The following is a 24,332-nucleotide window of genomic DNA, read 5'->3' as shown; positions in this document are numbered from 1 at the left end:
TTATGGATAACAGCGAAGTAGAATGAAAAAAAACCTCCGGGGCTTGAGAAGAAAAATTGCTATAGTCTATTTAGGGAACCCCAAAATATGCGAGAGTATATTAACAAAAGTCCCTTAATAGGATCATAAGTTTACCCGTCGAGAAAATTTTTTCTCGAGCCACAATTTTCTATCGCATATATTCTCCGCAACAAAAGTTTGGTAGCTCTCTCAGGCTCGCAGAGCCGGTGCTTTTATTATTTTTTACTAAATGAGATCCCACACGCAGCGTCAGTGGCTTGTGGCTTAAAATATGAACAAGTAATATTGACGTTTTTATATTTTCAAAGTGCAGTGCTAGGAATTAATAGATATCGGTTAAAAGCGTAATAACACTTATTTTTTTTGCTTTCACTATAAACTAGTTTTCATTTTAGATAAAATCCCCCATTTTTGGTTTTCAAACCTCAACTTACAAGGTGAGCAAATAACGAAGTATGTTTTGCTAACGTTCAATTTGTATTTTGGCTTTTAATAGAGTAAATGTAGCTAAGCTGAAATTGCTAGATAAAATCATTTTCATTTCAGCCAACGCAACATGACCTAGGCTTTGGATTAGTTGAATGAAAAATTTGGCAGACATTCAAATAAATTTCAGTATATAAATCACAACTCATATTGATAGCTTCAAAGGCCCATTATATCACGTGCTAAAACTAACATTTTTCCAAACGATTAGGGACAATCTTGGTGTACCTAGAATACCAAAAATATGGAAGCCTACCGTAATGATATCGTAGTAAGGGATTAATTTCCTTTCTCATCATTTTCACATGAATCTGATGATTAAAATGTAGAAAATATTAAGTATGTTTAATTTACAGCACAATCCAATAACATTTTGTTCAGTAAAGACAGTTTTCGTGACAGGCTACAGCAGTGTCAATTCATCGAATACCTCTAACATTAAATTTTCATTTTTAAGACTTTTGGATAAGCATTAGCCGTGTAAGCTGAAAAGTACTATCTTGAATAAATATAGTAGTTTGAGCTAATAATTTAAAATCGTGCGCTTTCTCTATGCCAAGGATATCCTTCATCCGCTGGTAGATAATGCCTCGATAACGATTTTTAAGAGTCCTGTTACTTTTCACCTTGAAAGTATTCGACAAAAAAAAACAAGCAATATAAATTCAGGTATAACATCATTGCTCTCATTTGGAGACGGATTTATTTCTTACACTTATGCGATCATCTAGTATATTTCAAAGTATAAAAAGATGACAGTTGTCAGCATTTTCTTGAATCTCACATTTGATAATTTTACATCTTAATTTTAAATTATTTTCTCATTTTCTTTCGATTTTCTCATCTTAAGATTTCTTTTTCTAATATATGAGATTCAGAAAAATATTGCACATGATCTACACTGATTACCCTGCAATTTAATACTGTTAGAATAAGTTGAACGTATTTTTTCACTAAAAGACCATTCCAGAGAGAAGTATGCATCCTCTCAAGCCACAATCGAAGGCTGTGAAGTGAGAAGAAAGTAAACAGGCTCGGGTGAAAAATAATTTGATTTAATACCATCAAAGCCATAATTTTTCTGAACGATATTTACCGCCACAAAAATTTATTGATACTAATTAACCACAAAATTATCTAACATTTACATAGTAAAATACTAACGGTTCAAAAACTGCTACGGTCGTACAGACAGCGTTACCCAGATGCTAAGTGAATTAGGCTGGGAGCCGCTGGAGACTCGGAGGCTGCGCGCTAGGCTTAAATGCATGGACAATTGAGATTAGATATCTTTAAGAGCGACACGGAGAGCATACAATAAGTGCCCCACTAGATTTCCAGGTCCGACAGAAGCCATTAATTAAGATAAATATTTAGCCGAACGGATAGATATGGGAATTTGTTTTTCCCCCGAACCATAACGGACTTTAATAAATGCTAATCGTAATTTCGCATTTCCTTTTTATGTATTAACGGCTGGTGTCTTAACACCCCCTGCCACACACCTTTTAGGTGGCTTGCGGGGTAGTATGCAGATGTAGTATCACAACAACGATGTGAGGTTGAATATTTATATCCATTAATTACATTAAGAAACAGAGATTCACAAAAACCACCCAACTACACCACGGTTGGAGTATGCAGTGCTCCATCGACGTAGGATTTCTAACGGTGTTTTTAAGGCCGGTGTAGAAGCGTGTAGAAAAGGTATGTTTCGAGCGTAAATGAATTCAAGAGGTAAGTGCTGTACATTGCTCCTTCCGCTTAGGAGCGCGGAAACTTGACAGGCAAGTGGAATGGCATGACGCATAAATTTATACGGTTTTCTCGAGATTTCCTTCCCATAATGCTTCCCTGCCTGCTTTTGGATCCATTATAAATGGTAATGCAAAAATCCCGCGAGCGGCTACCAGCTGCTGCGTTCATCCACTTACGAAATGGAGGAACATTTGTTTGAAGCCGTGAGATAAATGAGTGAACGCGCCATCATAAGGAACAGACAGTCAACTATGGAGTTCATTTCACATCACGTCACCTGAGGGAAAAATGTCGTAAGAAAGCACAGCTTCCCACAGCACACAATATCTCTGGGCCCCACCGAAAGTGAAAACTTTTCCCTAACTTTCATACCGTTCTTTTAATTATGATTATTGTAATAAAGTGAAAACGGGTCTTACGTCATATAAAAATCAATTGCTTCATTCAGGAAGGATATGTAGCTAGAGAAATGTAGGCCAGGTTACGCAGGAAGGATACATAAAATTGGAGCGCCCTCTTTGGACTACTTTACTTCACACAGACTCTAGCCCTATGACATAATTAAGCCTTTATCCCAACAACTTAACTTCACTTACCTTGGCGCAACTACATTGTTATACACCTAATAAGGGCATTGACTGGTCCAATGCGAATTTAAAGGTACGCAGCGGCGTTACTAAAGTAAGCATAGCCATAAGCATTAATTGAAAAAGACCATAATTTCTCTAGAAAATAGCCAATGCCTTGTAATAAATATATTTTTGTCTACAGACTGTCATGATAGAATATGATCGTCATATCATTAAAATATTCTCCAAAATTGATTTCAAAGTCGATGCGCCGTCAGAGATATAATTGGTGTAGTATAAAAGTCATCGATATGGGTCATAGCATGTCAAACTACCATAAGTTAATTTGTTATTAACGGGGATTTAGAACTCACGAAGTTCTCGTACAATGGCATTTAAGTAGATTCGAGTTTTCGTAGGAAATGTTTCAATCTTCAGAGTAAACAATAAATTCAGAATTAGAAGACAATGAGTTAGTCATCTCAATCATTTCACGCCGAAAATTTAAATCATTAAATAATGTTTCTCTGACCTATTCACGTGGAAATACGTGAATTATCATGGAAAAAAATTGGTCAGCTAAAAATCGCTGCGCAATAATTACTGAACTTCACGGAAATGTCTTCGGAAAAGAGGTAGGAAACGAACAAAAACCCTGAAATATATTTAACGTTGGTGCTAACATGTAGAAGCTAGATGAAATAGGGTATGGGCATTCATTGCCGTTAAGTTAGTGACCTGGATGCGAGTTAACTAACGAAAGTAATGACACCCACTAGGCCCCGAGGTAACAATTGTAGGTAAAAAGAAAAAGAAACCATTAAAGTAGGGCTCCACAGAGGAGAAAAAGATAGAGTTAAGATAGAAATAGATGAGTATATAGATTGAATATAGGTTTGAAGAGGATGGTTGATTAGTATTAAAACTAGCCCACCTCCGAAATTAATTCATGGATACGTACCCGCCTTGAATATGAAAAACTACCACAGAATGTACCTGCTACTATTATGCGAATATTCAAGAATTTAACCAGACCTGCTTCTTGAAGTCTGCATATCGAGAAAATTGTGGAAAATGACGCAATAATAAAATTAAATAATTCCGTTTCCTAGGAGGAAGCAATCAGAAATCCTTATATTCTTTTTTTAATAGAGTAAATTATGATTCCTAGCCTGTTCCTAGGTAGAAAAATTAGAGACAACAGATGAGTTGATCCAGAATAAAATCGGAATAGAACTCATAAATCACGGAAGAACACATAGGAATTGGATGTGAACTCTGGAACCTTTCAACAACTTACCGCCAGGTTTTGAGCATAAGAGCGCCGTAGGTTAGGCTGAAGCCAATCTCTCGGAGCCAGACACGTGCAGTACAAGTTGCGACGCTTGGCGGCGGGTACATGACCACCATCTGTGAAGAGAAGAGCAATAAATCACAGTTAAAGGGCAAAGCAGTATTTTTAACACAAGCGATTAACTATAGAAACAGCCCACGAGTTGAAATCACCCTTAACCCAACACGTGGCCAGGGTGATATCTGGATAAAAAAATTTATATTTATACTTATCATTCATTGATGATTTTAAGGGACTAAAACACAGCCATGTGTATTTTGTTTAAGTTGATCAAAATTTTTTATACATTTTTCACTCAGGGAATTCCGTCATGCCTAAAGGCATGTTGTATAAATTAAAAAATATGCCTTCCACCTGATCTCGAAGTTGGTTGCGTCAGCTGACATGTACCTACAGGAATTTTTGTAATTAGAAAAATAAATTACATGGGTTTTGACCTGAGTTGGAGGTAGAAAAATGGTTCTTTCCTGGAACTGAGGAACACCCTAGTTTATGCTTCAAATTTAATTCTCCCTCCACATTGGTTGGTTGATGGCGGGGAGAAGGGAGGTAGCTGATTGACAATTCAATAAGTTCGCCACTCTCAATCAAGCTCAACCGTATTCGTCGGATGAACTCGTGACCTCTTGCCGTCAGGGAAAACTCTCTCTCCAGGGTTTCCATCCCTTGTGAGGATTCGTAAAAAATTACAGCTAGAGATTTACTAGCAAACGAAACTCAATAACGAGATATAGAGACACTTACGGCCGTATTCATAGTTTCCTTAGTAAGCTACTAACGCCTAAGTAGCGTTCTAAGTAGTAGCATACTAGCAATATGGTATTCATAGATCGTTAGTAAGGGCTACTAAGCCTAGTATGCTACTATCTTAGTAGCTGGTTCTTAGTCGCCCTCCGGCCTTGTTTAAGGGAACTACTAAATATGGCGGACCGTTGTGGATGATCGAACTCCGGTTTTATTTGTATACTATTATAGAGTTTTTATGCATTTGTGCCAAAATGGAATACGAGAATCCATTCTTCAAGTAAGGCAGGCAACGTATGTAGTGTAATTGTTGACAGGAATTGAAAGTTTTTCGTAGCTGCGAGGAAGCTACGACTTGCAGTGAACTTGTGCCTCTAGTGTAAGTGAACACAATTTGTACATTCAATGCGCCCCTAAGTGAATTGATTGCATATAGACGATGAAGTAAAGAGTGAAGCGACAAGTGAAGTGATTTGTGAGTGTATGAGCTTCGACAAAATGATTTATTTCTTTCATACTGGTTTAACCATTTCGATCAAAGGTATCTACTAGCTGTTGCGAAGGGGATATGTTTTATATTTGAAGCAGTTGTTCTTTAGGGAATCAGGAAACGCTTATAAATTTTCATTCGTTTGTACGCTTATAATTTGTGTTTGATTATATTACTTATTCTAGTCACTTTATCGTGAGCTTTCGGCAGTATTTACATTTCGCGTATTTCGTTGCGCTGTTGTTTTTGTTTTGGTTACGGTACGAGTGATAGTGGAGAGTGAGATTGGAAGTATGTTGATGTTACAATTTCTGGTTTCAAAATTTGTTTCAGCATATTTATTTCATTGTCCACGTAATGGTAATGTGAAATAACATCAACTGATTCTAAATCATTAGTGATGAGTGGGAAGTGAGATGTGAAGAATTCTTTCGAAAGTCAACGAGTGCAAATTCTTTTGGTGTGTGCAGAGTGATTGGAAAACTGATTATCATTGTTTACTAGAGTCACGTTAAAGTGTTTTAAATTAAGTGTGAGTCAAGCTTTTCATTGAACCAGTTGATTCAGAATGTACGGATTATAAGTGTCATAAAGACAGGTCGTGAAATGTGAAGTGATATGTTGTGTGCGTTGTAGTCCTATTTGTGATATGATCAGCAATAAATAAGTAAAACAAGTTACGTTAATTATGCTTTGTTTTTTACATTAACCACCTCTAGTAAACTATATGCCGTATATTTCCGCACGCTGTCAATATTTGAAATATTTAAATGTAGCGAAGCAGATTGTTGTTTCCTTGACTAACACTTTAGGAGTTGCAAACATATGTTACTAATTGCTCGCACGTAGGTGTTTGTAACGTAATAAATGTGTGTCATTCACACATTAATCTCAACGTTATTTTCTTAACGTTTCATTTCTGCATTGCAAAAGTTTTCGTTTCTACTCCGACATTGAGGTGTATTTCTGCTTTCCGAATACAGATATGTATAATACTTACGTTGCTAGTTATGTTTTTCCATACTAATCACGCATACACTAATGGAAACAAATATCGGAAGTGCAAGCAATACGCAATTTATATGATCAATAAATATACGGCCGTTTGTAAAGCAATAACTGCATCTCAAACATACAAATGCTTCGGTATTACTCATAAATCTACCCTTTCCCAAAGGTATTGCATAATTTTTGTGTACAGCAATAAAAAAATATGTCTGAGATGCGATATCACATCGAATTATCCGTTATGAAGTAAAAATTTCAATGCACTTTGCTGAATCAATTTCTTTTGTTTGATAGTGTTACGAATTTTCCGCGCCGCGGAGGAGTCAGATGCAGTGTTGTCAAGCGTAGCCTAGCGGGTTGAACCCAAATCGCTACCGTGTATCGGGTGCCGAGCTGGCTAGTAGCATACTAAGTTAGTAGCTCTTAGTAGCTCACGTAATACAATCCATGAATACCATATCTTAGTAGGCGACTAAAAGGTCCTAGTAGCCGACTAAGTTAGTCGCCCTACTAGCGTGTTTTAGCGGAAATCTATGAATACGGCCGTTAAAGTTAGGGTATTGGAAACGTATCAGAGGCGTCTGAAGCAATAGAGGATGCACTTAGAACCGTTGGCGAATTCCTCAGGCACTTAAAAATAGACAAGAATATCAATACGATTATCATTAGGTACGTTCGTTTTATTTAGTGTACTACAGAGCCTCAATCGTTTAATTTAATATTAATAACTTTCATATCAAAATAAATACAATATTTTCCACGGTAATTTCTGTATTTTGTTTTTAGCCTCAAATATGAGAAGACCTGTCAGACCCTTGTGCCCCCCTAGAAAAAAATACTGGATCCTCCTCTGCTCTGAACAATGCACAAATAAGTGTTGGATGGGGTGCAATTGGGGGTTCTTAATTAACTTGGAGGTTTGTACGTTCATCGTCCACTCGGTAACGGGATTATGCAGTGGATGGACCTATATTTCATCAAGTGAATCCCACACTCGCATGCATTCAAGAGAGCCAATATGAGGCACGAGGAAAAGTCCATATGATGCATATAGAGTTGAAAAGCACCCACTTAGGGTGGAGGGTATTGTACGGTGAAGTTCTCATTTCTTTCTCTCATTATGTCAGCGTAAAAGTGAGTCGGAACAGGCTAAAAGTTTGCACGTGGTACTTTTGTTCACGTTATATATTTTCAGTTATATACTCCCTATTATTTTACTATCGATTGTTTGATAGGCATTTAAAAAATTAATTTGTATCTGTAATGGGGAACTTGCATGAATTTTTTTTATTTCACAGGCGGATAGAAAATTATTTTCTGAATACAACAAAGAAAACCGCATGTTTATCTGAGTTTTCCTTCGCGAGATATTTAATGATAAATATAACGAATTTTAAAGCGCAGGAAAAACTCCCTCACCCCCCAGCCACTGCCGACGAAGCCTCGATGACGTCAAAGGTGTCTAAACATCACGCGAAGCTATTGTTGTGATTGTTTATAATAGTTGCCAGCAGTTGTGAGAGCTTCGTTTGTTAGACGTGTTGATTATTTTATATTTAAAGATAAATATCCGACGATAGAGGCTTGGAAGCCCTCATATTTTGCATTATTTATAATATAAATATCTGAGTACGGGCATAAAATATAAAACTGGAGCAGTTAAACCAAAAATTCTATAATACCTAAATAACATCGTTGTAGGAGTCTGAGCCACGGCCATTGGAAGGGAGATACGTTAATTGTAAGTTGATGTTATCGACGGCATATAATTCATTTAAGTATGCAATTAGAAGGATTTTGATGTTTACTGATGTCCGCTTAGCTTTTATATACAATAACTTCATCCGTTTATTCGTAGGTACCGGAGAATTCGTCGTTTAGGACTGTCTGTGCTTGTATTATGGGGTGAATTCCAGTCAATGCAACTTTTGCTCGCTGATTGGAGACATCTAGAAACATTTTTGTGCCAAAATAGTGTTATTTTCAACGTGACATCTCCCGTTAAGCTACTGCTAATAATCACAGTGCCAGTGGTTGTAATGCACAAAGTTTGACAAGGTTGAAAAATATCGGCCAAGAGTTATCTACATCTACATAATACCCTGCGAGCCACCTCTAGGGTGTTTGGCAGGGGGTGATCAATCACCAGCATGCAGCATGCATTTGGACTCCCACATGCACACCACACCGTCCAAAAACGTCCCGTATAATAACAAACTATTCCACTATATGCTGTTAGAAATAGAATATAGAATAGAAATTCAGAAACATGCATTAAGTTTTACATAGGTTAGTAGGCTACACTACAAGTCATGCAATCTATTTACGAGTTCTATTGCTGCCGTTATAATCTCTTATTGATCGTGGAAAAAATGACATTCGGAATCTGTCTGTTCTACAATCTATCTCTCTTATTTTATTTATATGATCTGATTTTCCGTAGTACGTTGGCGTCCGCAAGATATGGTTAACTTCGTCAGAAAAGACTCTGCTCTTGAATTTATCTAAAAGGTTTAGTCTATTTTTCAATCTACGGTCCGACAGAGATTCCCATCCGAGTTTATCTAAGAGGTCAGTTACACTAACAAGACTATGGTAACGACCTTTCACATACCTGGCAGCGGTGGTGGGTTATCAGTGTTCCATCGTGATTGAATTGTAAAAAGTGCTATTACGCTATCGATAAATGTCTAACAGTAGTGTAAAAATTGTCAGTGGCGTGCTAATCTCCGTTGTTCACCGTAGATATGACATTTCACGATCACGCTATTGAAATGAAAACTGTGAGTGAAGTTTGTTATTCCATTATTTCAACGAATAGTAGTGAGAAACGTCACCTGTGTGGGCTAATTTAAGGGTTTAAATCAGTGAATAAATAGTTGTATTCATCATAACGAGTTCTGTTATTGTAAGTTGTACGTGATGAATATAAGAATGTGACAGTGACATCCAGTTTTTCATAAGAGTATTTGCCAATTTCCCGCTATATTTTTATTGTTTATGGTAGTATATTGTTTATGGATTTACCTATATTATTGAAATAGGTTGTAGCTTGTGTGTGTTGACAGCGGAACCGATCGCGATCTCACATGTGGATTGTGTGCAGATTGTTTTGCTGTGAATTCGTACCGTAGGACGGATAGGACTACCTTCTCCGCTAATCCGGCGTTGCCAAATTCAACGGCACAGCTTACTCTAATGTCAATAGCACAGCTTACGATCGTTATCCTGTAGTATTACAAGTTTCTTTTACAACTCGATTTGCCGCCAACGTATAGCAATAATTTGTCTTAACAAATTCCATGAGGGTCATGGCATCAATTTTTGGTGTCCTAAAAAAAGGCTGGTGTCCTAACATCCCGTGCCACACGCCCTATAGGCGGCTTGCGGGGTATTATGTAGACGTAGATGAATTTCAGGTGCACTATTCGAACGAGTGGCAACGTTATCATCCATTTTTCTGATAACTAAAACACACGAAGTGAAACGCTTGTACTTCATCATCCCGATGCCGCATTATTAATATCCCAAGTAATAAACTAGGCACAATAGCAATAGGAAAACTTGCCCAAGAATAACAGAACAAAATAAAGTGACGATTAGCGGCTAAATACTCCCTCCAAACAAATTTTACTCCAAGCGCTCAGCGTATTTCCCTACTCCCCACGGTTGTTTAGGCACCTATGACGTCACGCCTGGCCTCGGCAACGCTCGGGTGTCTTCGCGCAGTGGTCGGCTCAGAGAAATTTTTCTCGATTTTAAATGCAATTTTTTTATTTCTTTTGATGTTGAATGGAGAAACTGAAGGTATTTTTGCGAGCTAATGTATCCATTTGACTTATTCAAAATAGTTTTTAGAGCAATCTACGACCCATGCAAGTTCCTCATTATCTGAAGGTTAGTGTATCTAGCGGATGACCCACTTCGGTTGCAATGAAATGGCATTTTACCCTTTGTAACCCAGAGCTGCTTCTGGGACAAATCAAATTTCAAGATTTTTCATTTGGAAAAAAAGGAAAATTTAACACTCAATTATGATTATTGTTGCAGCTAAATATTTCCTCATTAAGCTTTACACCATATACGTAGCTTATATATTTTCTAAATATAGCTGAAAATGTATGCAATTTCAGTGTTGCTTAGAAGCAACATTATGGGTTAAAATAGTTTTCAGAAAATTAGGCTTCATGACGGAAAAAAGTTTCGACTCGAAAGAAAATATTACAATGTTTAAGTAACTCCAATACATTATAAATTCATTGAAATGAGGATTTTGTCCTTCCACTTAACAATTTGATTTAAAGATCATTTTAACGCCACAAACACTACAAGATTTTGCCCTCATCATTCAAAATGGAAAGAGACGAACGATTCAAGACGAATAAATAATCTAACATTTCGATTTCATTAAAAATTTGTAGACATCATCGCGGGTATTGCACATAAAAAAGAAGTCAATTTGAATCAACAAAAACAATGCTTTTGGCCAAACAAATTTTCGCTATTAATCTTTCCCCCACATATTGCTTTAAAAGCTCTAAGTAATTAGCCAGCGAAAGTTCACAGGGATAATTTTCCACCGGAACGAATATAAAACGAAATTATAAAACACATATCGACCGTTTGTCATAAATAAGGTAGACTAATGCCACTGATTGATAAAAAAAGGACTTGTGCGAAAAATCCACAGCGATAAAATCTCTCGCCTTAACCAGTATTCGAACCCAGATCCCCCGATAACCGGTCGAGTACATTAGCCAGTTAAGCTACCGAGGCGTCAATCTTCCACGTGGATACTTTTTTTTGCGAGACTCGACCTCGAACTCGACCGGAAATCGGGAGAACCGGGTTCGAATCCTGCTCTAGGTGAATAATTTATTTCTCAGTGGATTTCTCGCACAATTGGTGCATTGCGGGTGACTCCCGTAAAAGTTTTAAGCAGATCTCTGGGGTTGTAAAAATATATCATTAGTTAATTCTATTTCTTTCGCACTCGATGGATTTACGTCTCCCATATAACCTCCAAAACTCAAATTGTGACTATTAAATTTGTATTAACATCATTGTGAACTGTCAGCAGAACACGGAAGAAACGAAAATGAAAGAGCTTTCTGAGGATCGAATTCGTACGACAATTCTTTCATACAGTTCCCAGAGAGATGGGACCAGGAAACATTATTAATGATGCAATGTAATTTACTGAGAGCAAATGCGAAATCATAATTCTTATTCTCGATATTATGTGCACTCGCCGCCATACCAATGATGAAATAAATGATTCACATATCGTAATAAACAATTTTTTCTTCCGTGAAACAAAATATTTCAGTTTATGTAAAAGGTCGATGACGTACGTTGAAATTCGCATGAAAAATCAGTATTTTTAATGAATATTAATATCATAATATAATTACCGTATTCCTCTCAGTGATGATAAATTTTACCGTAATTTTTGAATCTACAACTAAAATCTCGATTCCATGGAACGCTAGCATAATACAGCGTATAATTTGTAATTAATTATGGGACAAAAACAGAGGTCTTGATTACATAAATTTTGAAATTAATAACCTTTATCAACCTCAGCTACTGGATTACTTTATACATTTCCTCTTAACCCTTTGAATCCAACTAAATAAGTGTCAGAGTAATCAAGTAGATAATTAAAGGAATTATGACTATTCAATTCATAAGTTATATAATTATTACCGAAAATAATAATAATCAAGAATGGGAAAAATGAAATAATTTTTTTTATTCAAGAGAAGGGTTGAACGTAGTAAATGAATTACGGATTAAATTACAAAAAACTTGAGTATTTTACTCTAGCCTTTTCCGAATTTATTGGAGCAAAGGCATGCGGATTGTAAATGCTGCACAAGACCCACGAATAATTTCTTATAGTTAGAAGGGAAGCGGGAAAAATTACAGTCCAATTAATTAAGCGCTAATACAGCATGCATCAACACCTAATTTTCTGTACTTACCGTGCAGTAAACGAAAAACGCTCCAAGAGTGATTACTCGGAGTAGGACAGGACTAGCAGCTCGCACCACCTGCGAAAGAGAATTAGAAAATCACTTAAATACACACTTATTGCCCACAGGCATATCCCCAAAAATATAATTAAATATTCACTGATTTGCCCTCATGTTACGTAGCGTAACACTCGGATTTTATCCTTTCCATTTTCAATAATTAATTGGGCTTTTGAGGATGAAGCCCTCTCACTCTTAAAACCTTTGAAAGACAATTCACGCTGGACTAATGGATGTAAATACCAAGAATTAATTTATTTAAATTTGATTTGGACCCACTCAAAAAGGGAGATAAAACATCACATCCATTTGTATAAGATACAAAACGCTTCTGTGGAGACAGTAGTCCAAAAAGGCGGTCCCACTCGTATTAATATAATTTGCAAAAGGAAAGGCGGAAACCAATGATGGGAGGGAGGTAAAAAATTACCTACTATGAACCGTGGCCAGCGGGATGACACTTCCTAATGTAACAAGACTAGGTGCGTCCTTTTTACATTTAAAACATCGATGTGAAAATGAAATTAGGATCGATATTGGTATAAATCTCAACACAGTGAGCATTTTCAAATGCTTAAAATAACATTTAGTAACTTTTTGGCATCGATGCATGTTTTGATGCCTTCCGTGATCGCAGCATGACTGTCTCTTCTGTAGCAAACACCAAAAACCCGAGAAAAAGTAATGCATAGTCTTATTTGCAAAATATGGAACCATGCATATTTATTACGATCTGGTCGATCGCCAATCATTATTTTACGAGGAAAAATTTTACAAATGCAGCAAAATATAAAAGTATGAATGATAAAAAGATCATTCACCTACGATGGAGAAAAAAATCTTCAAAAACATGTATATACTCGAAAAGAATCTGGCGGCGTCATTATGAAGAGTAAATTTGCAAAAAAAAAGAATGCAAAAAATGAATTGAAATCAATGGCAAATAGATCTTTGAATATCGAATCCATAATCAAAAATTTATTTCTCCAATTGAAAGCAATGAGCAAAAATATGCATCACCAAGGAGAAAATCGCCGTAATCTGTTGACGGTCAAAAACTTTTCCGCGTTATTGAAACGGATTATTGAAACTTCTCACCAGCAAGAGCAGGAAGTGACAGTTTTATTTTCCCTTTTCCTGCAATGAAGTTCCGTGTCGTGCTCAAGAGTCTTTTAGTTCGTATTCGAAAGGGAGAAAACGTTGCCCAAGGTATGAGAAGAATTTCTGAATTGAGGGTTGTTTTAAAGCATCAATGACGCTTCATTGATGGTTTTCAACCATGCTCTCGGCGGCTATTGTGAATGGAAGAGCTCGAGAAGGGCCCTCGGTAAGTCTGGAGCTTCTACCTCAACTCATACAAGTGGCAAGGAATCCAGCTAACTAAGACAAAATTTTTTGCTGGAAATCCGAGCACGATCCTTTGAGGAAATTGATTTTCATGACCACCACCACTTCGCTTTGTGGCCAACTTTCGCACTTGAAGAGAGTGGAAAGTTTTAATTGACAGACGTTAGCGTCACATCCATTTTTGGAGTGCCACTACTATTTTGTACCAGTAAAGCAAACGTGGAAAGTCGTCCGGTAAGCGATGCAACCATTTCAAGCCTTGTTCTTGTGGAATTCATGCGGTGCCGGGCGGCGGCTCTAGTTGAATTGCCGAGTTTACAAAAAGTGACATGATTCGCCAAAGAGAGCAGGATTAGGGAGTTTTCTTCATAATTTATGATCGAATATATGGAGCTGTATTCACGTGATGAAATAATCTGGAATTTAAAATAATAAAAAAACATCAAAAATATAATTGACGTATTATTTTATTCTTTTCGCCTATATATTAATTGTTCTTGATTCTCACTCGCTTGTTCTTGATTCTCACTGGGAAGTGGGAATCAAGAACCAGCGAGCTGTGTTAACTCGCACATCGACACTCCGGAAGGAGATATGGAGGACCTTGCCCGGTGTGAGACCCGAGAAATCTTCACTGCCATTTCAGGGAGCAATTCTGAAATTTATATGCCAACTGTGACACCACGCGGGCTCTCACAGATCGACGAGAACACGCACAGTGGTCCGGATGCGGAAAAAGGCGGACAAAAATCATTCTCTCGACTTTCTTGAAACTCGCATCGACTCAATGAGATATTTAGTAATATCTATTAAGAATCAAATTTCATGATTATTTTTATAAGTTTTTTTAATACGGTAATTAATTTGCTAATAACATTCTTGGGTAAGTACACCTCAACGATAACTAATATAAAACTATTTTTGATAGCTATTTTTGCGATTCAGGATTCTAACTTGATTTCAAAGGAATAGTTAGTTTATGCTTGGATTCGCATTATTTTGCGGTTTTAAAAATTTAACTGCTTTTGATAAACCTCAACCCTTGGCAGTTCCATCTAACAAATGTCTTTCAAGTACGCTTATTTCTTTCTACAAGCTGTCGCGAAAAGTTCGAGTAGGATGAGCATAGTATATCGTTCTTTACCTAACAGAGTGACAGGAAATGCCAGATTAATTTTGGCGATCCTGAAGGTTGGAGCTTATTCTAAGATTGTAAATGCGTTGATCAGACGTTCAATGGACTACTTCGAGTACCGTAGAATTTTAGCGAAAATTCTCACGCAGAATATAAGCGAAATATTTTATATCACCAATTCCCATTGCTAATTTTCTTGCCTTCCTTCCTTTTTGTGTGTTCGATTCCTTTACAAGTAGCGTTGTGATCTACATTTTACAGGGTTAAAGTAAGAATATTTCAATGAAATTATCTTCCAATGAAAAAAACGGCTGGTTATGCTTTTACGATATGATCACAGCCAATTCTTTGCGAAAAATATCAAGGAAATTTTTATTGATAATAGGCAACAGACACTAAAATAGACATGCATTATAGCAATTACTGCGACCGCGGATACTCGTTCAACGCCAGCCTAATATTCGGAGAATGAGGGTCCTTCTCTCGGAAGTTTTTTTCTGTTAACAGCACACAATGACAAAATTTCAAAGTACTGCGGGGAAGGCATGAAAGGCCACCAATTAGGAGGAATATGTAGAGGCTAACGATGCGCATCTGTTAAAATGAAAAAATAGAGGTCGCGATTTCGTTTCACAATGTCGAGAAAGAGAGTAAAAAAAAATACGGAAGGAAAATTGCCGTTTAACCAAAAGCCGCATTTTATACAATCGATCGCACGTGAAGGTCATCTAATTTGAAACAAAATTTTGAGTTCTTTGGAATTACATCATACTGAAAATTACGACGAGATTCGAAAAAGCGGTAATTGGCTGAAATAATTCGAACGGTTCCAGTTGATGTTTCTTCGGTGAATTCCTAAATTAAATCTGTACAATTATTGTCTTTTAATAGGTATTTAATAAGATTACCTCACAGATTATTAATATCGTATATTTTTTCAACATACATGATGCTTCACTGAGAAGCACCTTGTACGGGTAATTACGGGCACTCCATATGACGCTCACGTCTCGGTCATAAAAGCTATCTCAATAATGCGGAGCGTTTTCCAGTATAAAAAAGAAGTCATTTGAAATGGATATTCAAAATTTTATTTTAATTTATCCGTGATCGCTTTGCGTGGTAGATTTGATCCGAATTTAAAAACTGAAGTACGCAATAAAAATTCAGAACCCATCGAGGCCTCTTCATTCGATTGGATAATAAGAGCTGTTTGCGGGAATCACATAATGAATTTTTAATTAAAATACCCCCGATATGCAGCTTTAAGAGAAAGAAACAATACTGTAGTCTAAAATTTGCGAGCAAAATGCCGTATGATATTAATTTTTCTCTAATTTTTTGGTTGCAGTCTCATAAACACGGGCGGTGAATGATACTTGTAATACGAAGGTTAAAGGAGTAACACCGAATAAAACTAACTAGTCCATTTGCTGTCACACACGTCTTGGATCATAATAAATATCTTCGGATTAGGGTATTTTTGTTCTGCCACAATCCGAGAGAACAAAGATTTAACAGTACAAAGATGAATTTGAATAAGCATACGGATAAAATACGCATTATTCTTTTGTGCTCCAGAAATTGGATTTCAACTACGGATTTTTTGGTATAAATATTTCATATTGCTTAAAATGTGGAAGTGGTTGGCATAAAACAAGAACGTACATAACTTTTAATGAAATTATTGTGTATGAAACCAAAAGTAATTCACGAAATTTAAATATCTCAAAATGTTGAGCACTCAGAGAAATATATTAACTTGTAATGAATACATTTCTTTTTCTCTACTAAGTTAGCAACGGGCAAAAAAAAATCCGGTAGTACTTGAGATTAAATATACGAAACCATGGTAAATAACCTAACGATTAAAAAAATATGGCATAATTATATTTATGCCACAGACAGCGCTAATTGGGATTCTGTAAATAAATTATTTTATGGATCATTACTTTATTTTGAAAAAGGCTTCATTAAGGTTAGTAAAGTTAGTTAAGAGGAAACTCTGATTGATGGCTAATGAGGTATGGAGCTCCATAATTTCGTATTTATGAATTCAGAACTGGTTCAATACTTTCAACTCAATCCTCTCGCCCCTTACTTTATCAAGAAATTGAGCCTTAAAATCTTTGGCATGCCGATTGATTCCAAATGAAATCTTTACTTCAAATTTTGACGTTAAAATAGGAATTTTAAATATGACATGTTCTAATGTAACAAATGTGCAACCTGGTGGGGATTTAATGAGACTAGTTACACAGTAAGTGGAGCGCTTGGCTACATATCGAGGGATCCCGGGTTTAAACCCAGGGTGGAGCCTCCTGACACTCCAAAATAAACTCTCGGAGTCCGAGGTAGCCTAAGGAAAGAAACTGCGACTCAGTCTCGTACGAGGTCTATCCTCACCTATCCAAACCAACGTACGAGTTAAATCACTGAGTGAATGAATAATGGTATAACCGTATTATTTTCTTCCCAAAATGAATGATTTTTTTACCGACTGATAAGTACGATAAACAAACTGGTACGATTGGTTGAATGAACAACTCCGATCACACAGTCTACACCTATATTTTACCCCGCAAGCCGCCTAAAAAGGTATGTGGCTTTGGGTGTTAGGACACCATCCATCTAATTATTAAAAGCAAATACTCAAACAAAATTACGACTACCAGTTACTCAAGTCCTATAAGGTTCGGGGAAAAAACTAATTCGCCTATCTATCCGTTCGAAAAAACATCTCTCTTAATTTATCTCATCTGTTGGACCTAGAAATAAAATTCTAATTATATGTTCTCCGTGTCGCTCTTAAAGAAATCTATTCTAAAATTTTCAAGCTATCTAAGCCTAGCGCAAATCCTCCGGGTCTCCAGCGACTCCCAGCCTCATTCGCTTAGCAAAAAAATTGTGGATAATTTTCTAAATTCCTTTAAATCCGACATCAACTCTGGTCGCACAGAAGCTCAAGAAAAAAATTATGGATAAATTTTTATATTCCTCTAGATCCCATTGGTGAAATATAGAGCTGAGATATTGAAAATTAATATCTTGTATAAATTATCCACCGATTGATGGATTGACTCCGGAAGGCAAGCAATGTTGAAGGACATTTATTTTCACATTAGCCGACCGCATGGGTTGTGCCGATAAAATGCAAATAGAGTTGAGCGTGCAAAAGCCGAATATTCAGCGTTTACCCCCATTGCTCCACGAATCGATTACGGCTACGCTTAATCAGATATATGGAAGGTCTCCTGGTCCCCTGGTCTATGCCTCCGTAAAACCTCTCCCGACGCCTCTTTCACCAATAAACCGAACGGAACGACCCAATACGTCAAGTTTAATCGCAAAAAAATGCTTTTGAATCTACCGTTGCCCATCCACAGACTTTCCGTGCACATCTGACGGAACATTATGAAAATAGTTCTTTTTAATCAAAGTTATTGGAGCTAAATTTGATCCCAAGCCTTATATTTACTTCAGTCTACTGAAATCTATCAGTAGGTACTATCTACTATCAGTACTACTGAAATTTAATGATATCTTTCATATTTCTCCCCTAATTTTCATGCAAGAATGCTCATTTTAAATATAAAAGTTTGTAATTGAACATCTTTTATTCTACAAATAATAAAAAAAGCCTAAGCTGTAGAAAAATTTGGAAAACACTTTTAAATTGCAAGCGCTAACAAATTAAGTTCCGAGCAATTTTCATTAATGTTGAAAATGAATGTAAAATATAATTTTTATTTTTGAAAAAAAAAAAAAACGCATGCATTCTTTCCTTCCTATGCCGTCGAAACATTTAGCCTAGAAATACGTAACTTATCAATGCGGTAGGAGCAAAATAAAAAAATCTCCACAGGGATTTCTTCTAAATACTTTGGATTTTCATCCATTATCAGAATTAACTAGGGTAAATAACTGCTGCACGATATTAAATTCATTTTTTCGGTAATAATTACCTTCTTAGACCCATCTGTAAAATTGAGTGCGTCTGCATAGTTACCACTTTTTAACTAACATAGCTTAGAAGCTCATTTAATATAGAATACAGATCCATCCATAACGACCCAAAGATCGATTCGAAATTTCAATATAAAATTTATTCAAGGGGAAAAAAATAAAAAGCAACCTCAAATAAGAGAGGAATTTTGACAAAATACCGATACGTTGGGTTAAGGGATTTGTTGGAGATATTTCATCCAATTTATAAGTATAAAATTCAATATAATAAAACGCTTAATATTGAACAGCATCGAATTTTTCATCGAATAGGTAATTAAGGATACTGAGGGAATTCTAAATACTATTTATCCAGATACTTTGGAAACGTAAGATTTCTATTATGGGACGGTAACGTGGTAATTATTTCAAAGCGTTTATATAGTTTTTTTTATTACGTGTGCATATTTTACCTCCTTAGCATTTCATTTATTTCTTCGCAATGGCAGAGAACACCCTAACGATTTTCACTGTCGATTTGACGTCCTTGTGAGAAGTTACTAACAACAGAATTTTATGATTCACTTACGGTAAAGTCGTCCTATTTAAGTGTTAGCTTAATAGCGATAGCAAAGGAAACTTTAGTTTTATACTTACCTTTTTCCAGTAATTATTGAGCATAAGATTCTTGAATCATTACGTTGCGAAAACACTAATAGTTTGAAGTATATGGACGGAAAATAAGTACTATAAAGCAATTGGACGCAAATGGCTTCTCCATGGATTACTAGTAAAGTGCTTGAAATTCCTCCTCAAGTTAGTTTTGTTTCCTCCTCAAGTTGAAATCAACCTCAAGCTAGAAAGCACTGTATTCCTACTAAATTTAGCTATATTAAGGAATTTCAAAATGTGATTACAGTAAAAGTAATTCCACTGAGCGCATCGCTAAGGAACATAAATAAGGTATTTTTGAAGAATTTACATCCAATTTTTCATCCTAGTATTCTAACGAGTTAAAATTCGTGACCACCTCATCCTTAAAAAAAGCAGTTGTTTAGTAAAGTATTTTATCAAACAGTAAAATATTTTAAAATCGCCTTTAACTATTATCTAATTTATGACTTAATGTCTCAAAAAATCTCGACGAGATTTTGTTAGAAGTCAATACTTTTCCACTTGCTCTAATGAAAGAGCTATGGTGTTTACGCATTGCTAAATTAATCAACTAAATGGTAATCGTTTGCACATGGCTAAATACTGTACTTAAAGAGTATTTAAAACATTAATTTACATCAACCTCTATCGCAAATATCCAACACCTCACAGTATATGCTGGGAAGCAAAATTTTCAGATGGTCATAAATGAATAAATCAATCGATATAGTGTTAACATCACGATGTGCTCTCAAAAGAAAAATCATGGGACAGTCGTTTATCAGAATCAATCACAATAGAGTTTACATTCTCCTCTTGTGACACAAGTAAATTAATGATCTAAGTCAGGGTATGCAGCTGTCACCGGAAGATGGCAGCTAGTTAAGTGGTGAGACGAGGATAAGCTTCCACATCCTGGTACATTGCCACTTAATCGCAGGGTACTAATAGACTTCCTTCTCAGCCATGCACTGCATCTAACACTGTACCTTATGGTTATCAATGAGGTCGATTGCTATGTTGTCACTGCAATTTACAGCAATCTTGTTGTTCAATTGAGCAAATTGAAGTGTACACTAGACAGTACACCAATGTTTCCCTTAATGAAACTTCAATCATGTCAATTAGGAATAAACGCAATAAAAACCGAACGATATAAATTTCGAATAAAACTTTATTTTAGTAACCTTTTGATTGAAAATTTATCCGTGTAAATAAAGGAGTAATAATTATTAGGTAAAACTTAAAGACTCAGCATCGAAACAGGGACAAATAATTCGGGATTCAAAATTGTATTTGAACGTTTTCAAAGTTAACGAGGACATCAAAAATAGCTTCGACATTAAACTTTATGCAAACTACGTTTTTCATCAAAATTTGCCCAGCCGCCCTTTTAAAAATGGCTGCCAAAAAAAAGTATGGCTGGTAAATTTTTTTAAAATGGTGTTTTGTGATTGTCTACTCTATAAAAAAATCAGGACTATTAAAAATATTGAGAAACATGGCCTGGGTGATTTGAAATGGATTGCCCCAATACTAAACCCAGTAAAATAGCGAATTGTTCAAAACCTACGAAATTCTAATTTTCCAATTTGGAATTTTGATACTGAAGAAAGACATTTAACGATAGCAACATCAAAGGTTTTATTAGCAGGTTAATTTAGCCTGGGCTTGTGAAAATAAATACACCAAAATAAGAAAGATGTTTTTTTTGACCATGAAAAATGGAATACTCGAGATGGACGGATGACATTTACGACCGCTAAGCACTTTTTCAATCAACGGAAAGCCAGAATTTTTACACAGAAACAATTAGTAGCACGAATAGCCATGGGAAAAAAGTTTGTTTGAGGGATCAGGCAATTTAATAACTCGAGAATATATTGATTCCGTACAAAAATAAATTTCAAAAGTAAGAATTACTGCAATATCCACTGTCCAAGACATTATATTAGCAAACATTCGAGAATTTATGTGCCATTGAATAAACAATCCCACAGCGATGCAGTCGTTACCTTCGGACTCACACACAGCGTTATCCGATATCAAAATGGCATTTCCATTTCCCATTAATAAAATAAACTTCGTCATAAGCATGAAAACAATTTCCTACTTTTTTATTTGAATGCTGTAGAAGAAATAAATAGTGGTCTTTTGGGATGAAAATGATGCACTTCGTACCTTTTAGGGAAAACATATAAGCAGTGTGAAATCGACTATAAAAGCGTATAAAATGCTATTTTCACGGACAGGAATGGACTTTTTATTTGTACTGACCGCCGCAGTGTTATATTTCACGGTGAAATTCGAGAGCTCCCCATATAAATCGGTGCTTTGATGTATGCGGCCTGAAGTTGGCTCTCCTCCCTTCCGCCTATGGCATGGGATTCCTCTGAGGCAGATACAACGCTTCATCATTACATTTTATTATTTATTTCTCGTCGTTTCTTTTCGCGAGGCTATTAAGCCGGGTTCGGGGGGATGGGGGAGGGATACAAAAATGCAATATCGGATAAATTAACGCCTTCTTCGAAATTACTGTTAGCGAATAATGGGGCAGGGACCCTTCGGACGAATCGAAATCCCTTCATTAATGATAAACATGGAGAGAAGAGAGAAAAACTGGGAAGCTCTCCGATTAATCTTTCCTCTTTAAAGGAAGCGGCCCCTAGAGCAATTAATGCTTTTGAGCTACGGGGATATCTAAATGAGCAATGTAATCTCCCCACGTGCATGGGTAAATGAGTAATTACTTCCGAGCACTATAAATATTAGACAACGATTAAACGTAATGAAACGGCCGATAGTAATTACGATAGAGTCTGTAATCACTGCACGAAAATAGATCACCATTACCTTCCTAATGGGCTCAGCATGGAAAGCTTTAGAGGAGCTCTAGGTACCCTCTCCGTAGGTAGTATTTCCTCGGGAGCAATCAGAGCGACCAAACTGAACGCCGTTTGTCTTGGTTTGCCGCGTCAATGCTGCGTCCGTTACGAAGCCAACGCCGAGATTTTTTGGCAAAAAATCCCGCCGCAAGAATGGAATCAAATATCGCAAGCGTGACCCGGTGGCTGTTTTAATGCTTCTGGTGGACTGAGGGACAGATATTTCACGCTCAAAATTTCGTCCTAGGGCGCCGCATGGGAGCGTCCCGTCTAATATGGGAACTAAATTACCGTCGGCACGGCACCGCGACCATTTTGTAGCGCTCACCGCCCCAGGGAAATTACCTAGTGTAGGAGACGGATCGCCCCTGGCCGTCGGAGGGCATGTGTTAGGAGAGGAAAGTATACCTACATATTTCAGAAAAGAGCCATATTTTGCGCAAAGGATTCCTCCGGACCTTCGAGCACATTCAACGAGGGTCCCTTAGCCATTGGCGCGTCAAATGGGACCGGAAGTCGACTTTGCTGACGACCGAAACTATGGTGTCGTCTTTACTTATGGATAATTTTGGCCCAAGCGTTGATAACGGTTACACATTATGAGTATAAATAAATTTCAATTGAAAATTGCCGGTCTCAGAGCGAAAACATATTTTACCACAAGGAATTTGCTTGAGGTATTACACTGCAAGAAATTTTTGACAGTGAAAATTATTTATAGCATTTGATAATGGTGCAATAGCCGAAACCGGTCACAAAATATAAATTTTTATAAACTTGTGGAAGAAAGAAAGTGTCTTTCATTATTAATATGGAGCCCCGCCACGTACGCGCTTCAAGTTTCGATTTATCTCCCATGACTTGATATACTCAAATTAACTTGTCTAACATTTCCAAATTCATGGCGAAGCATTTAAAGGAAGTGCCAAAGGAACTAAGGCTTAACTTCCATCCATAAATGCACTCATGCAGTGGTGGATCCAGGATAGGGACAAGGGGGGGGGGAGCTAAGTAGGGGGTAACCTCCCAGCAGTATTGCGAGTCCGAACAAAATTACCACTTGTGTAAAATGTATTATATTCAATGGGGGCCCCCATAGATCCGCCACCACTCATAGCACTCACCATATAATTAAATAAAAACAGCCACTTAATAGAATCTGAGCAGAAATTCCAGCAAAAGGCTACCCGTTCCAGGAAATGAGTGCTGAATTTAGCACTTCGACAACTAGCTCACAAAGGCGATGATATAATAAACTTTGCTAAACCCGAAAGGGGCAATCATTCTCATAACTGGTGGTCTCCGAGAAAACTTTGTAAATTAATTTATCATTGCCAGGTAAATGGTCATGGTTAAAGACGATATGAAAATGAAACTTTTTTCACTTTAATTCACTCTGAAGGAAGCGAATAGAAGATTGCCTTACCTCATCAATACATCTGAATAAATAGAATTCATGAAACTTTGGAGCACATAATGGTGACTTTTCCTTGAAATTTAAGCATAATATGGAACAAAATAAATACCTTGCTTTGTCTAGCTGAAAGAAAATTATTTCATTGAAACCAGAAAGGGCAGGTGATAATTTTGATAGAAACATAATTTTACCGATGCAGGAATTTTTACTATATCTTGGTTATCTAATTGAGTTCTATTTTAAACGGAAACTTTATTTGGAGTCTTGAAGAGTGAAGTATGAGCACAACACGTATGGCAGCGATGCGGAAACAGATATGCCACCTCATATCATTTCACATGTTATACGTGATAAAAACATCCCTACAAAAGGGCATTCGTGATATGGTATCCAGTTTCTTTGTCCAGGACATCTCATCCTCGACTATTTATGCGTAGGACCCGGATAGAATAGGAATTTGAATCTGTGACCATCTAAA

At 36.6% G+C, this 24,332-nt stretch overlaps 1 protein-coding gene across 1 annotated transcript in view; it reads right to left on the bottom strand.

The window, feature by feature from the left end:
- LOC124162347 overlaps positions 1-24,332 on the bottom strand; it is a 494,698-nt gene that overhangs the window by 100,667 nt on the left and 369,699 nt on the right. The window contains exons 8-9 of the mRNA XM_046538856.1: positions 12,418-12,486; positions 4,135-4,244 (exon numbers count right to left, since the gene is read on the bottom strand). Of these exons, the coding sequence (XP_046394812.1) occupies positions 4,135-4,244; positions 12,418-12,486 (179 nt within the window). The remainder of the gene's footprint in view (positions 1-4,134; positions 4,245-12,417; positions 12,487-24,332) is intronic.

The sequence above is a fragment of the Ischnura elegans genome, chromosome 1 (genome assembly GCF_921293095.1).
Source record: "Ischnura elegans chromosome 1, ioIscEleg1.1, whole genome shotgun sequence".
NCBI classification, from domain to species: domain Eukaryota; kingdom Metazoa; phylum Arthropoda; class Insecta; order Odonata; family Coenagrionidae; genus Ischnura; species Ischnura elegans.
The sequence above is the reverse complement of the archived record's forward strand: the minus strand, read 5'-3'. Positions and strand labels throughout refer to the sequence as shown.